The following is a 14,767-nucleotide window of genomic DNA, read 5'->3' as shown; positions in this document are numbered from 1 at the left end:
TCTGGGAGTGTTTTCCACACATTTCCAGCTATTTGTCAGCAAGGGGGAGTTTCCCCCCCATTCATGTCAATAGAACTGTGTTTGATAGTCACTTTTAAAGGTTTAAACACTGCCTTCTGTTTTCTACTTTGTGTATCCATCACTTTCTATATGGCTATATCTGCCTGGATCTGTCTGTGCCTATCTCTCTCCAAATAATTTGCTGCATCCAGAGAGAGAGAAAAAGCAAAACTGTAGATTCCATTCAATTACAAAGTGACTGCAACCCAACACTTTTTAAAACTGAAACATGACCAGCAATGCAACTTCTAATATATGGCTTAGATACAGGTTTTTCTATTTAAATATATATGCACAGCAAGTTTTAAATCAAAATTCAAGCTATCTATTATCATACCTCTGCTGAAGTAGCTGATCCAAATGATGTCAAAGGCTTATTCCATGCACTGACAGAAGGTGGCTGTGGAGGACTAATAGGCCCCACTAAAATTTCAAAGAATAAAATAAATTAGACTTTTTGAAAGGAAAACATATTAGCAAAAGTTTTGAAAAGTGGTTTAAAGATATCTCCCATGCAGTTAAGTTCAGGACATTTGGAAAACAACAATGTCTTATTACACTATATAACTGAATTAGAAAAAATTCTGGAATTGATCCAGAAAAAAATGGAGTAACACAGCATGTGAAAGTGGTAAAGCAGTTCCTATTATAATTTGGACAATATTCACATATTCAAAGTTCAAGTGGTAGCTAGAAAAATTACAATATTTGGAAGAGTCAGAGGGAAAAAAAAGAACAGACAATGATACAGATTTTAAGAGTGTGTGGCTGAACTCTGCAACTTTAAGATCTAATTTTTACACATAACAATACCATATGAAGGGCTGGAACATTTCATGTCAAGAGAAACATTTCATGTCAAGAGACACTGAAAAGCCCAGGGAGAGAAGTTAATTCAACACTTTAAAGTACACATTTTTCTTTTCTTGTATTTGGAAAAAAGGTCTCTGCTTACATTTTTTAGAGATGTCATTGAGGATGCTTGCAGGGGGTACTTTATTATCCCAAAATTCGGTTCCTACAGCATTATGGGCAGGTGCATTCTGCAGAGTTTTGCTTGTTCCTGCATAGTCTGTACAGATGTTCAATGAACAAGTTGCTGGTGTTTGTGCCTGAACCGAAGTTTGTGGACTTGGAATCTGAGGCACACCTTGCAATGGGACTTGTGGTTGAACCTGACCTTGTTGAGTAGCAGCTGCGGCAGCGGCAGCCGCTGCAGTCGCCTGTTGTTGCTTTTTGGCAAACCTGGGCGGTAATTTAGAATTTGTACATCTCCCTTTTTCATTTGAATTCTTTTTGGTCCAGACCTGAGAAAGAAAATATTGTTGAGAGATGATCCGCTAGGGAAAGATGAAACTGAAATGCTTAAAAGGCAAAACTATGTTTTCCAAATGACATCCAATTAACTCAGGAAATATATGTTTGCCTGATGATTAAAAAAATGATTAGATGAATTTATACATCACAAGCAGACTGATCAGACATTCCTTCTTACAACTATATGATTTTTCTCCTCCGTGGCCATTTTATCAACTATCAATCAGATAATGATGAATAATCTGAACTGAGGAGTTGCATACAAATAAACAATTTAAAAGACACCATGTTGGTCAACTAACAGAATATTGAACTAGTTAGCGCCACAATTGAATCCACTATGGTAATTCTTATGGCCTTCAAGGAAAAATGTTCTGGAAATGTTGCCATTAATTTCAAGTAGAATGTTCTGTGAATAAGGATGCCCAAGTACCATTTACTGCAGATGTTTCTCAATTTCAACTCCTGGTCAATCCAAGGAATATGAATCACCGGAAGATATATGCAAGCAGTTGTAGTTCAGCAACATTTGAAGACCCACAGAATACCCAATATGTGGTGAGGGATAGTAAGTGATCAAATGTATTAATTATGTAAATAGTTTATAGCTTATAGTTTATAGTTTATTTCATATTATTTTGTAATATGTAATTTGGGAGAAGGGCAGCATAAAAGTCCAGTAAACCATAGCATAAGATCAACTTATCCTGTAAGATTCCAAACCAAACAGGACTTCACAAAATGGAGTAAATCAGAATTCTTTTGCAGGGACTAAAGAAAGTGCCGAGTGTAATTGAAACTATCTGAGTAACTAGATATAATTCAAATCAATAGTTCTTTCTACAAGAAAAAGTAATGCTATGCATGATGTCAAACCTGCACTGTTTGTTCTTCTTTTTTTCTACGTTCTTCATCTTGCAAACGTTTTTGCTGTTTTTTTGACACTACTTCAGTAAAACCATCATTGCTTAAGCTGGATTGGGAATCTTCAATTACTGTCACTTCAGGATGGTCATCAATAATGACAACGCCTATAAAGGAAGTCCAAATTTTAATTGGGCCTATATCAGTTTAAAGCAATGGTCATTATCATAAATTTAATTTATTCAGGGGAAATGACAGCCCCCCCCCTCCCCCAAGTACCATTATTCCACTCAATGTTTCATGAAGAAAGCATTACATACAATCATAGAGTTGGAAGGTACCTTGGAAGTCTTTTAGCCCAGCCCTTTGCCCAGTGCAAGAATCCTCATTGGATTGTGGATAAATGGCTATCCAGGAATGAAGCATTTATGAATCTTAAGCATCTTACAGAGATTTTCCAAGTACATACTTGCATAGTTATTAAGGTCAAACTGAGAGATTGCATCCACTTTCTCTTTGGGTTTCTTTGGGCCAGATTTGGATTCTTCCCGTTTCTTGCTGTTGCTGTCTTTGGAGCCTTTTGGCACAGCAGCACTGTTACCGTTTTCCTCCTGATACAAATTGCTGCTTATTGATTCAGCGCTAATCACAACAGGTATCTGTTCTTCAAATGGTCTGTACAAGAAAAGGGACCAATTAATTTAGTAATAATAATTAGTAAAAGCATAGCAATAGAAGAAATAATAACATTTAGCACATTATGGAACATTTTCCATATTTTAATTCCACATGCCTCATTTTATGTACAGGTAGTCCTCAACTTACAGTTGTTTAATGCAGTCATAACAACCTCAGAACGGGTGCTTTGGGACACTCTAAAATGTTGCACCTCCTCCGTTACATGACCACATTGCGATCATGTGACTGTCATTTGCAATCCTCTCTGCCATTGACTTTCTGGGGAAGACGGCAGGGAAGGTTGCAAACACAGGAGATGCTAGATTTGAGGAATGTCCTCAGGATGCCAAGGGATTTCCTCTCCCCTCCATACAGGGACAGGAAAGTCTATAGAGGACTAGAAGAACATACCTCAGATCTAGTGAAAATGCTAGCAAACACAGATTTTGAGCCTCCAAGAACAATGGCATTTGCTAGCATTTTCATTAGATTTGAGGTCTGTTCCTCCAGGACACAGAGAGATTTCTCACCCATATCACCAAGTCCAGGAGGTCCGGGCCCTCTACCCAATGCTCTGCTTACCAACCCACATTATCACTTAATGGCCATAACTGAGAGAGCTGGGATTGCAGTCATTGCATAAAGTGGTCACATGGAGTCTCACTTAATGATTACTTTGCTCAATGACCAAGATTCCAAGTCCAATTGTCATTGTAAGTGGTAGATTACCTAAAGCTATTTTGTCCTTTCTTTACAAATGCAGAAAGTTTCTTTCAACACATGCACAAGATTTTGGAGTGGAGAGATAAGGAAGCAGGAATGGACTTCCAACTATAGTGGAATATCTGTCCTTATTTTGAAAACAAATTGTACTTTTGTAAATTAAGATTTGTGCATTTTTTTTCAATTCAAAAAAATGTGTGTTGAGTAAAACCTTTGGTCACGAACGCTTCTGACCACAACCAAATCGGGTTCCGACCAAAACATTCACAAAATTTTTGAAGCTCGTCATGAATACACACTCGGGTGGCAATCAAACATGGCCGAGACCGATTTCCCCTTCCACGCCACTTTTTTTTTTAAGCGCCAAATTTCCTGTTGTTTCGAGTCACAACCAAATTGGATTGTGATTAAAGTTATGGAACGAATTATGATCGTGACCAGAGGTTCTACTGTGCAATTAATCAAAACAGGAGTAGCAACAACATAAAAAGGGGAAAAAGCATGTAAACAAAAACATCTATTTTCCTGTCTAACATGTTTTGAATTGAATTAGTTCTGTTTAGAATTATAGTATAAACTCAAGTATTTCATACATGTTTACAACACATAAACACCATTAAAATATGCTGTAGTGCCTTAACCACTCAATGGATCACAAAATATACTGATTGCAGATGAAAATATACAGAGCAATGATTAAATACTGAATTTGATTAGCAAAATCTTTCCCTTTAAAAAAGCCAGTGCTTTCTGACAAATCATTACATTTACTTGATAGGAAAAAATGCAGTTTCATCTAGGAAATTTGTCTTTTGATAAAAACACAGAAAAGATTTATGTAACCAGTTTTACCAAAATTGGGGGAAAAACCTTAATATGATAGAAATTAAAATAAATGGTAGTGCTTTTAAAAAAAAACCAAGCATATTCCTAGCCCCTAACCCTATCTTGGTTTTGTCCAAAACTGTTAATTTTAGGAAAGTAATTTCTTTGTTCCTTATTGAAGTGGAAAGTAAGGTAAAATTAACCAAGGGGGTTCTTTGGTTCCATTATTTGGTAGTTGTCTCTAAATGTGACAAAATGAAGGTGCACGGAAAGTGCATAGACAGAAAAACAATCTTCTAAAAAAAAAAGGGGGGGGTTGTAAGCAATGTACTCAGCCTGAAAGTTTACAGATTTTGAGGTTTATACAAGTCTGATTTAAAATATCAGGTTGCCTCTTTTATACTGAGTCAATGTTTTCCTATGGCTGCAATTCAAGTGATGATAGCATGAAATTTAAACACATCTACCTGTTGCAAAGAGGAATCTGTCAGCAAGAGATTTCCATGTTAGAGAAACAGAGCAGGCTCTTTATTCCTGAGCTGCCTGGTGTGATCCTGGAAGCAGCCACCATTGTTTGGATAGCTGAATTGTGGGTAATCTGAAAATGGCAGCCACTTCTGAGATTGTACTATCTGGCCCAGGAATTGTGCGGCCTGTTCTGCTTCAATAATGTGAACTCTGGAGATCTTTGAAAGGTAAATGTGAGATGAGTGACATGTGGTGAAGAGGAATTGTGGGGTCCAGTGGAATGGGAAACAGGCCTAGGCCGGTGGGGACCTCAAGGGGCAGAAAGTGGAGCAAGGGATACCTCAGGGAGCAAGGGAGGTCCAGGGCAGGGTCTGTGCTAGGTCTCCTAGGGCTTCCCTCAGGGCCCCTGTAACAGGGGTGTCCCATTGACATCACGTGACACATCATGACTTTTCTTCCCTCGCTAAACTGGGAGTAGGCCTGGCTAGAGGGTGACATATCTGGCCTGTGGGCTGCGAGTTTGACACCCCTGCCCTATAACAATAATTTCCCTATTCCTATCTTTTAAATGGAAGTAACTTTCAGAGCTATGCAAGTTTGGATTCATGTTTTGTTTTTAAAGAGTTAGAAGCCTTGGAATGTGAACACAGCATGTCTACAACTCATTAAACAGACCCAGCAATATCTGTCCACAAGATTGTGCAGCTGCTGTGTTGAGAATTCCATTGCAATCGTACAACCTGGGAAACAGATGTGGCTGAAAAATGAGCTACAGTCAAGGGCTGCTTTCATGTGTCTACATGTTCTATGAATCTGAAGCATTAATATATTATTTTTAAAAATAATTTAAAATTAAAACCATTTAATTAAATCTAGGATCTATAATATCTCAAGACTTAAAATGGACACCTAACATCAAATTTGTCATCGAAAAAGCAGAACAAAGAATGTTCTTCCTGCGCCAACTCAGAAAGTTCAGGCTGCCCAAGAAGCTGCTGATTCAGTTCTACAGATAAATTATTGAGTCTGTCATCTGCATTTCTGTAACTGTCTGGTTTGGCACTGCAACCAGTCAAGACAAATACAGACTTCAACGGATAATTAGAACTGCAGAAAAAAACAATTGCTATCAATCTGCCTTCCACTGAGGACCTGTATACTGCACGAGCCAGAAAGAGGGCTGTGAAAATATCGACTCCTCACATCCTGGACATAAACTGTTTCAACTTCCACCCTCAAAACGATGCTATAGGGTATTGCACATCAGAACAACTAGACACGAGGACAGTTCTCCCCCCTCTCCCAATGCCATCACTCTGCTAAACAATTAATCCCCACAACACTGTCAAACTATCTAGAAAGTCAGTATTAGCATCATTATTCTCATCTTCCCTATCTCTTTATCTTATAACTGTTGCTTGTATCTTGCAGTTTATATTGTTTACTTAGTATCCTAGTATGATTTATATTGATTGCTTATTTAGTATCCACTACTATCACTAAGTGTTGTATCTAATGTTTTATGATGGATGTATTTTTACAATGACCATAATAATGATCTATCGCTAATGTTGTAGGTACACCGAGAGCTTATGCATCAGAGAAAAATTCAGTGTGTCTAATCACACGTGGCCAATAAAGAATTCTAGTTCTAAATTTAAAATTCCAGCAAAATAAAATAGCAGAATTGGCTTTTATTTGAAACCTTCTACATTGTTTTTCCAGGAAACATACTTACCCCCTTTTTCCAGGTCTTATTGGAGGGCCGCTTCTCCTTTCATTTCTTGGCCCTGAAAAGTTTCGTCCACATTTGGATGGGCCATTATTACCACGGCGATTCTGCCGATCAATCCCAGGTCTCTGACTGGAAAAACTTCTCTTAGCTATTTCTCTTTTCGGAATTAGTGTGTTTTCTCCTGTCTTAACAGCTCCCTGTGCTACGTTGTCTGCTAATTTCTTTTCATCCCTCTCGCGTCTCTCATTGAAATCACTACTTTCTGAAGCAGTTTCCCACTCTTCATTTGCCTGGTCTGAAGAGTTCTGATTGGACAAGTCAGGTGTCTTACTTCCTGAAACCTCCAAAATAGTGCTTGGCTGCTCATTAACAGCATTACTCACTGCCACACTTGATGATGAACTAGTTGTGACTTCATTTATTTTTGATGCCGCCTCTCTTTCTTTTAATCTCCGAAAACGTGGTGGCTTATCTTGTCTGGGAGGTCGTGCAGGCCTTTGCCTTCGTGGTCGTTCCCTTACGGGATCAAATTTCCTCTCAAACTTTGCAGGAGGTCTTTTATCCAACTGTATAGGGCCATAATGTTCATGTCTTCGTTGTGGTTCTCCATCTTCAGGCTTGGAGATTTCTGTTTGTCTTGGGTTCCATTGATTCTCTCTGTATCCTGGTCTCCTAAGAATAGATGGTCGAGGTGGGCGACCAACTGAATCCCTCCCACCACGTCTAAACATCCCCCCTCTGCCATGTCTAGAAGGTTCTCCTTTAGGAAGAAAACCTGGTTTGGTCTTATTTTCATCTTCTCTTACATATGTTTTATCAACAACTCTATGGTCCCCTCGAATGTTATTTTCAGGTTTGAAAGATAGCAGGGCTTTTGAAGGTTTTTTAACATCTGCCCTTTCTTCTCTCTTTGGGTGTTTGCCTTTGCTTAAGCTGTCTTTGTCTGACAGAAGAGTATCACTTGCGCTTTCATGTACTTCGCTGTCAGAGTCAGTTTCTGAGCCTCTTTGTCTTCGTCGTTTTGGAACAATTTCAAAATCAGAGCTCTCACTACGGGTTTCACTCTCCTCTCTCTGCCTAAGAGGACCAGAAGCAACATGTTCTACTCTAGGTTTAGTATCTCGGTAATGTGGATAATCTCTATTGTGACCTCTTCCACCTCGACCCCTGCCTCCATAAGAACCCCTATAGCTGCGTCCCCTAGAGTAATATTCTCCACGTCCTCTTCCTCTGTATCCTTGGTCCGGAAACCAGTCCCTGTTTTCTTTCCAGTACGTTCTGGGAGGTGCTCCAGGCTCCCTTTTTACTGGTCTGGTTTCAATACCAGGTCTTTCTACAGCTTGTTCTTTGTTAATTATTTTTTCTGGCTGCTTTTCTTCCTTCACATTTGCAGGTTGTTGAACTGATAACTCTTGTACACTAAGTGGTGGAGCCTCAACTGCAGTTTGTGGAGTGTTTGGCTGTGGAACTGAAGGTGGAAGTGTTTGGATTGTAGCTGGCGGCTGAGATACAGGAACTACTACTGCTGCTTGTTGTACAATGACAGGCTGAACAGTAGGTGTAATTATAGGTTCTATGGGGCTGTCTGTACACTCTGCAGCTTGTGATGTTTTTTGCAATGTTTTCTTATCAACTGTAGTGATTTTCTCCGGTTCTAACCTGGAAATTAGCATCTGAGGCTGATCCCTTTTCTCAATTTTATTGACTCTCTCATTTGTCAGTCTTTCTCCCTCCCGTTCTTTCTTCTGTTCACGTTCCTCTCTTTGTTCACGCTCTTCTTTCATATCACGAAGAACAGGCTTTTTAATGGGACCTGATCTTCTCATTGGCCTGTCACTACCTTCCTCTCTTCTACCATACCCTGGTCTTGGACCCCATCTAGTTTCAGATTTAGGTTTAAAGGGTTTTTCAGGTTTTGATCCCTCTAACAACCTACTACTTGTAAATCCGTCCTTTTTTTGCTTGCTGTCTATTCTTTCCAGCAGTGGTTCTTTTGTTTCAGTGTGTCTGTTGTTTATTTTGGGAATATTTGCCTGTGCATTGCCCACTGATTCTTCTGATTTCAAAGAATGAGTTGATCCATGAGAAATGCTTTTCTTCAGAGAAGAATTATTTTCTTCTATAGGCACCTGTTGTTCTTTGGAGATTTCTGAAACATTTCCTGCAGTTACTTCAAAACTTCCTGCCGATGGACATGTATCAGATTGATGAGGCTGTGCATTTTCTAAAGACCTGCTTGAAGTCTGTATGTTCACATCCTCAGATTTTTTGAAATCTGTCTTTATATTGGGATCTAACTGACTCTCTTCTCCTGGGTATACTGCTTGAGCTGTTATTTGATCTTGATCCAAAAGTTCTTCAGACCTAGAGGAAAACAAGCCACATTTTCAGCTGAAGTCTTATCAATCATCCTAAACAACATTTTTTTAAAAAGCATGTTTAAATGTGAGTTATTTCTTGTATCCTGCAAGATATCTTATTGGTGACCCAATTAGATTTGGAGATATTATTTGGAGTGGTAACAAATTTTCAACATTTAGAATACTCTTAGTAAACATTTAGAATACTCTTATTGTTTGTTTGTTTTATTGGATTTATATGCCGCCCTTCTCCCAAAGGACTCAGGGCGGCGTACAGCATTAAAAAACACATATTACAAAACTTAAAAGAAAATTAGAAACAATCCAAGAAACAAACCGAATTAATATAACACTAACATTTAAAAATTAGATAAGATTAACAGGCCAGGCCGGCTTGCTGGAAAAGCTAGCTTTTTAGGGTGCGTTGGAAGGACCGGAGGTTGGGGATTATGCGAAGCTCCGGGGGCAGCTCATTCCAGAGGAAAGGCGCTCCCACAGAGAAGGCTCTCCCCCTTGGGGTCGCTAGCCAACACTGTCTGGTTGACGGCACCCTGAGGAGGCCAACTCTGTGGGATCACACTGGACGGTGGGAGGCTACTGGTGGCAGTAGGTGGTCTCGCAGGTACCCTGGGCCTACGCCATGGAGCGCTTTAAAGGTTATAATTAGTACCTTGAATCGCACCCAGAAAACAACCGGCAACCAGTGCAGGCCGCCTAAGAGGGGTGTAACATGGGAACACCTAGGTACCCCCATGATAACCCGCGTGGCCGCATTCTGGACCAGCTGAAGCTTCTGGGTGCTCTTCAAGGGCAGCCCCATGTAGAGAGCATTGCAGTAGTCCAGGCGAGAAAGGACAAGGGCATGAGTGACTGTGCACAAAGCATCCCGATCCAGGGAGGGGCGCAACTGACGTACCAGACGGACCTGATAAAAGGCCCCCCTGGTCATGGCTGTCAGGTGTTCTTCTAAACTAAGTTGCGTGTCCAGGAGGACTCCCAGATTGCGGGCCCTCTCTGAGGGGGCTAAAATTTCTCCCCCTATCATCAAAGATATAGAATATAGTAAATCTCAAAAGTATTCCAATGGGCATGTATTCAGAAGAAACTGAAGTATTGTAGCTACTAAAACAAACAGATATAAATATGTATACAGGCAGTTCTCATTTAGTGATCATTCACAGTTAAAGGTAAAGGTTCCCCTCACACATATGTGCTAGTTGCTCCTGACTCTAGGGGGTGGTGCGCATCTCTGTTTCAAAGCCGAAGAGCCAGTGCTGTCCAAAGACGTCTCCGTGGTCATGTGGCTGGCATGACTAAATGCTGAAGGCACACGGAACACTGTTACCTTCCATCAAAGGTGGTCCCTATTTTTCTACTTGCATTTTTTACGTGCTTTCGAACTGCTAGGCTGGCAGAAGCTGGGACAAGTAACAGGAGCTCACTTCATTATGTGGCACTAGAGATTCGAACAGCTGAACTGCCAATCTTTCTGATCAACAAGCTCAGCATCATAGCTACTGTGTCCCATTCACAGTTACAACAATGCTAAAAAGTAACTTTACAACCAATCCTCATGCCGAGGACCTTTGCAAGTCTGTAAAGCAAAGGTGAAGTAAGATCATAAACATAGTTGCAGATTCACTTTAACGACTGAGTTGCCAATCCCAACTGTGGTTGCTAAATGAGTCACCTGTATATGATAAGAGTTTAGTTCACTCTTGAACTATTTTAGCAATATTAATAGCTATTTATAAATATCTTATAGAGGTTAAAGTAGATAATGATGAGGGAGATGTGTGGATAATCTTTTTTTTAAATGGAAAATTGTCAGTAATAAAAATGAAGGACAATGTCTCTGCTTTTTCAGTGCCAAATATTCTGTTAATTGCAACGGAACTGGAATTACATTTACATTTTTCTGTTATTTGTCCAAGACAGGCAATTGTACTGAAGAATACAGTTATTATCTAAGAAAAACCATTGATTAGAAAAAATTATGTTGATCCTTTTATATTCTTGAAAGTTAGAGGTATGCCTGAATGCAAGCACCGTAGAAAAGAAAGCCACATTATACACAAAACCCCAAAGATTACCTTATATCAACAGTTTCTTCAAGGATTTTGGGAGAGGTACTAGTCTGTTGAGGATCTGTGTGAGTATATGGTTCTGACCCCCACATCATACGTGATTCTGTCAGTGGTATGGCATGTTCCCTCGCTGATCGAGTAACATGATCAAAAGAATCTGAACCAGCTCCTGTCCCCTCTATTTGATCTCTCCTCAGAAGTGGTTTAGGAGGTATAATTCCTGAAATGGAGATATTCAAATTAAAAAGCATAATTGCTAGGATTGGCATCTGATTCTTCTGACTTTTAATATAGAGAGATAAAACTGTCAGTCCTTCAAACAGATCAGACTAAAAACCCCAAAGTTATGAATGTTAATACTACTTTTATTATAAAATCACAGTAACAGAAACCCTCCTTTTATCTATAAGACATAAAGGAGGGACAAGCCTGAAAGGCTTTCTTAAAATTGTCCAACCATTGACTGGGTTGCGGCTCTTACTCCTATTCCTAAAAGTTACTATTACAACCCATTACGTACAGTGAAAAACTGTTTAAAAATGTATAACAAACACATCTTATAAATATATTTTGCTGTAGGAACATATTTTTGCAGTTGGAGCACAACCACAGAAGAGATCATATTCCTGTTAGCTATTCATTTATCCTCAAATAATGTCATTAATGTTTCTAATAATGATATACTGTAACTTTCAACATACTCGCTTTGAAATAAATAGCCCTTTGAAATGCCTAATCTCAGAACATTTATGATGATCTACAGCCCAAAGACAATTACACCCAGGAAAAATGAGAAAATGAAGTTCAGCATACAAGTATACAGCATACAGTAAGAGTTATACCAGGATGCATGGGTGGCATATCCATAGTAGGTCTTCCTGACATTATTCTTGGATTCACATAGGACTGCATCATGAGCCACCTTGGATCAAAGCTCATAGAAGCCAAATGTGGGGGGTGCGATTGCATAGGTTGGTACAACGGTCTATGTGGTGGTGGGGGAACAGGGCTGTTAGAAGGTTGTGATGGTGTAGATTGTGGTAAAACTCCTTGCTGCTGCTGTTGCCACTGTTGCTGTTTCATTTGCTCCTACAAAAAAGCAAATACAATTAACTTTTCCTCTATACAATTTCTTTCTTAGAAACATGTTATGTAATTCATATTCTTTTCAGCTACAGGTGTTTTGGAATACTATTTATTTAATGTTCTTGGTGTCCAAACCCCCAATTCTCATTATGGTGGGAACTTTGGTAGCATTAACTATGACAATGGATGGATAGATGAATAAATAACATAGTCAATTTCTAAATTTACATATAAAATTTGAAAATTCTAGGCAAAAATGGTACATAGATATAATCTACAGGTGTAGAAAGAACAATTAACATAAAACGACCGATGACTTAACTAAAAGGTCTGTCTATGTGCACTGCGGGAGAATCCAAGCATGGGTTAACTTTGTCCATTAGCCTAGAGACTGAGTTATGAAATTGTTGACTACACCTCCTCTGACTGGAAGAGTTCAGTTTTTGTACGAAGGCTCAGCCGATCCAAGAGATGAAAAATATGAATCGAACTGGAGTGTGAATGATTGGTAAAAGAACAAAGTCCAATTTGGTAAAGGTGCGAAGATCAATCCAATGTTGGTCCCAAGGTGCCCTGGACCAGCCGGTGCCAAGGGTGGGTGGTTTGGATTCTCCCGCAGCGTACATAGAAGGACCGTTCAGGTAAGTCAATGGTCGTTCTCCTGTGCACTGCTTGGAGAATCCAAGCATGGGACATGCCAAAGCAATGAATCTCAAGAGCGGGAGTCAGGCTGGTCCAGGATCCTAGGTGTTGAAAGGACCCTCTGCAAGACCCGCCGTCCAAATGAGGCCTCCCCAGAGGCAAACACGTCCAGTTTATAATGTCTGACAAAGGGCGACGGCGATGACCAGGTCACCGCCCTACAGATCACCTTGACTGAGGCCTGTGTTGCCCAGGCTGCTGAGGTGGCTGCACTCCTGGTGGAATGAGGAGTGATACGTCTGGGTACCGGCCTGGACTGACTTTCATAGGCAAGGGCAATACACGCTTTCAGCCAGCACCCGTCAGTGTTGGAGGACACCTTCTGGCCCATCGACGCCAGCTGAAAGGATATGAATAATGCTTCCGACTTTCTGAAGGATGCAGTCCGCTTCACATAGCGACAGAGTGTCCTGAAAAGGTCGAGATGGTGCAACTGTCTCTCACGCGGGTGTGCCAGCCATGGACAGAAGTCCGGAAGGATAAGTTCCTGTGCCCGGTGGAACCACGAGTTGACCTTGGGGAGGAATGCTGGTTCAAGCCGAAGGACAATTCTGTCTTGATGAAATATACAGAGGTCCTTGCGCACCAACAGTGTTGCCAGTTCCAACACTCTCCTAGCCGATGTAATGGCTACAAGAAAAACTGTTTTAAGGGTCAACAATCTAAGGCTGATCATGTGGATAGGCTCGAATGGCTCCACCGTGAGAGCCTGGAGTACCACAGATAATTGCGACGTGGGGTAACGATGGACCACGGGAGGTTTGAGATTTGAAGCCCCTTTGAGGAAGAATCCCACTTTTGGATGTTGCACTAAGATGTGACCGTGACCGCTCTCTATAATCTTCTCTAGTGCTGCAATTTGGCGACGGAGAGTGTTGGCTGTTAGTCCCTTGTCCATGCCCATCTGTAGAAATTCAAGTACCTGAGGTACGGACGCCGAGATGGGGTTTCTATCCCGGGCCCCAGACCGGTCCTGGGGTCGGTCCAGCCCCTGTGAGTGCAGTCTATTGTACTGGGGAGTATATGGGGCGGTAGTGAACCCAGAATCTGTGGCCCGAAAGGATTGCCGCCTGAAATAAGGCTGAAGTCTTCTATCCGAGCGCCTGCTGGCGGAGGGGACTACCATACGCTTATTCTTAGTCTCTATTAAGATAGGGTCCAATGTGGCACCAAATAAGGTCCCGCCCTTAAAAGGAGTTGAAGCTAAGTGCCATTTTGAACACATATCCGGCTGCCAATGGCAGAGCCATAGGAGGAGGCGGGATGTGACATTGGACGCTACCACATGGGATGCGAATTTTGCTGCATTGAGGGTAGCGTTGGATGAAAATTCAAGTGCTGTGACAGTTTGCTTACATCCTGGTGCAGGCACATATCTTCTGGTGCAATCCTAGCTCGCAATTGTTTAAGCCACACTAGAGATATTCTATTGAAGAATGAGGCTGCTGCAGTGACCCGCAACGGCCAGGCAGTTGCCTGGTGCATTTTGCGTATCATTAGTTCCGCTTTGCTGTCCTCAGCCTTGAGGCCTTCCGAAACGTTGGATGGAACCAGGGCTGAAGAGGCTAAGGCCACTACCGGAGGGTCTACCATAGGGAATTGAAGAATCCCGTCCAACTCCGGAGTTGAACTATAGAGCTTCCTGACACCATTGCTAGGAAGCGGGACAGCAGCTTGGACGTCTAAAAATAGTTTTGGGAACGGAATTACCTCTTGTTTCAGAACCTGTTCCAAAAATAGACAATCTGTGGAATCTAGACCAACTGCAGTGCTAGCTTGGGTGGTAGTGCCCCCCGTATTGGCTGTGGCTTTAGCCTTGTACAAAAGTGATTTGAACAAGGCAGGCCGAAATAAACCAGAGA

The 14,767-nt window shown here is 41.0% G+C and overlaps 1 protein-coding gene across 7 annotated transcripts in view; it reads right to left on the bottom strand.

The window, feature by feature from the left end:
* Positions 1-14,767, bottom strand: part of PRRC2C (proline rich coiled-coil 2C) — an 81,311-nt gene that overhangs the window by 38,099 nt on the left and 28,445 nt on the right. For all 7 annotated transcript variants that reach the window (XM_081948225.1, XM_081948230.1, XM_081948226.1 and 4 more), the window contains exons 14-20: positions 11,960-12,206; positions 11,124-11,337; positions 6,674-9,034; positions 2,711-2,916; positions 2,254-2,408; positions 1,016-1,367; positions 398-483 (exon numbers count right to left, since the gene is read on the bottom strand). In XM_081948225.1, coding sequence (XP_081804351.1) covers positions 398-483; positions 1,016-1,367; positions 2,254-2,408; positions 2,711-2,916; positions 6,674-9,034; positions 11,124-11,337; positions 11,960-12,206 — 3,621 coding nt within the window. The remainder of the gene's footprint in view (positions 1-397; positions 484-1,015; positions 1,368-2,253; positions 2,409-2,710; positions 2,917-6,673; positions 9,035-11,123; positions 11,338-11,959; positions 12,207-14,767) is intronic.

The sequence above is a fragment of the Natrix helvetica genome (genome assembly GCF_964273705.1).
Source record: "Natrix helvetica genome assembly, chromosome: 3".
NCBI lineage: Eukaryota > Metazoa > Chordata > Lepidosauria > Squamata > Natricidae > Natrix > Natrix helvetica.
Note: the sequence above shows the minus strand (reverse complement) of the source record. Positions and strands in the feature narration are given on the sequence as shown.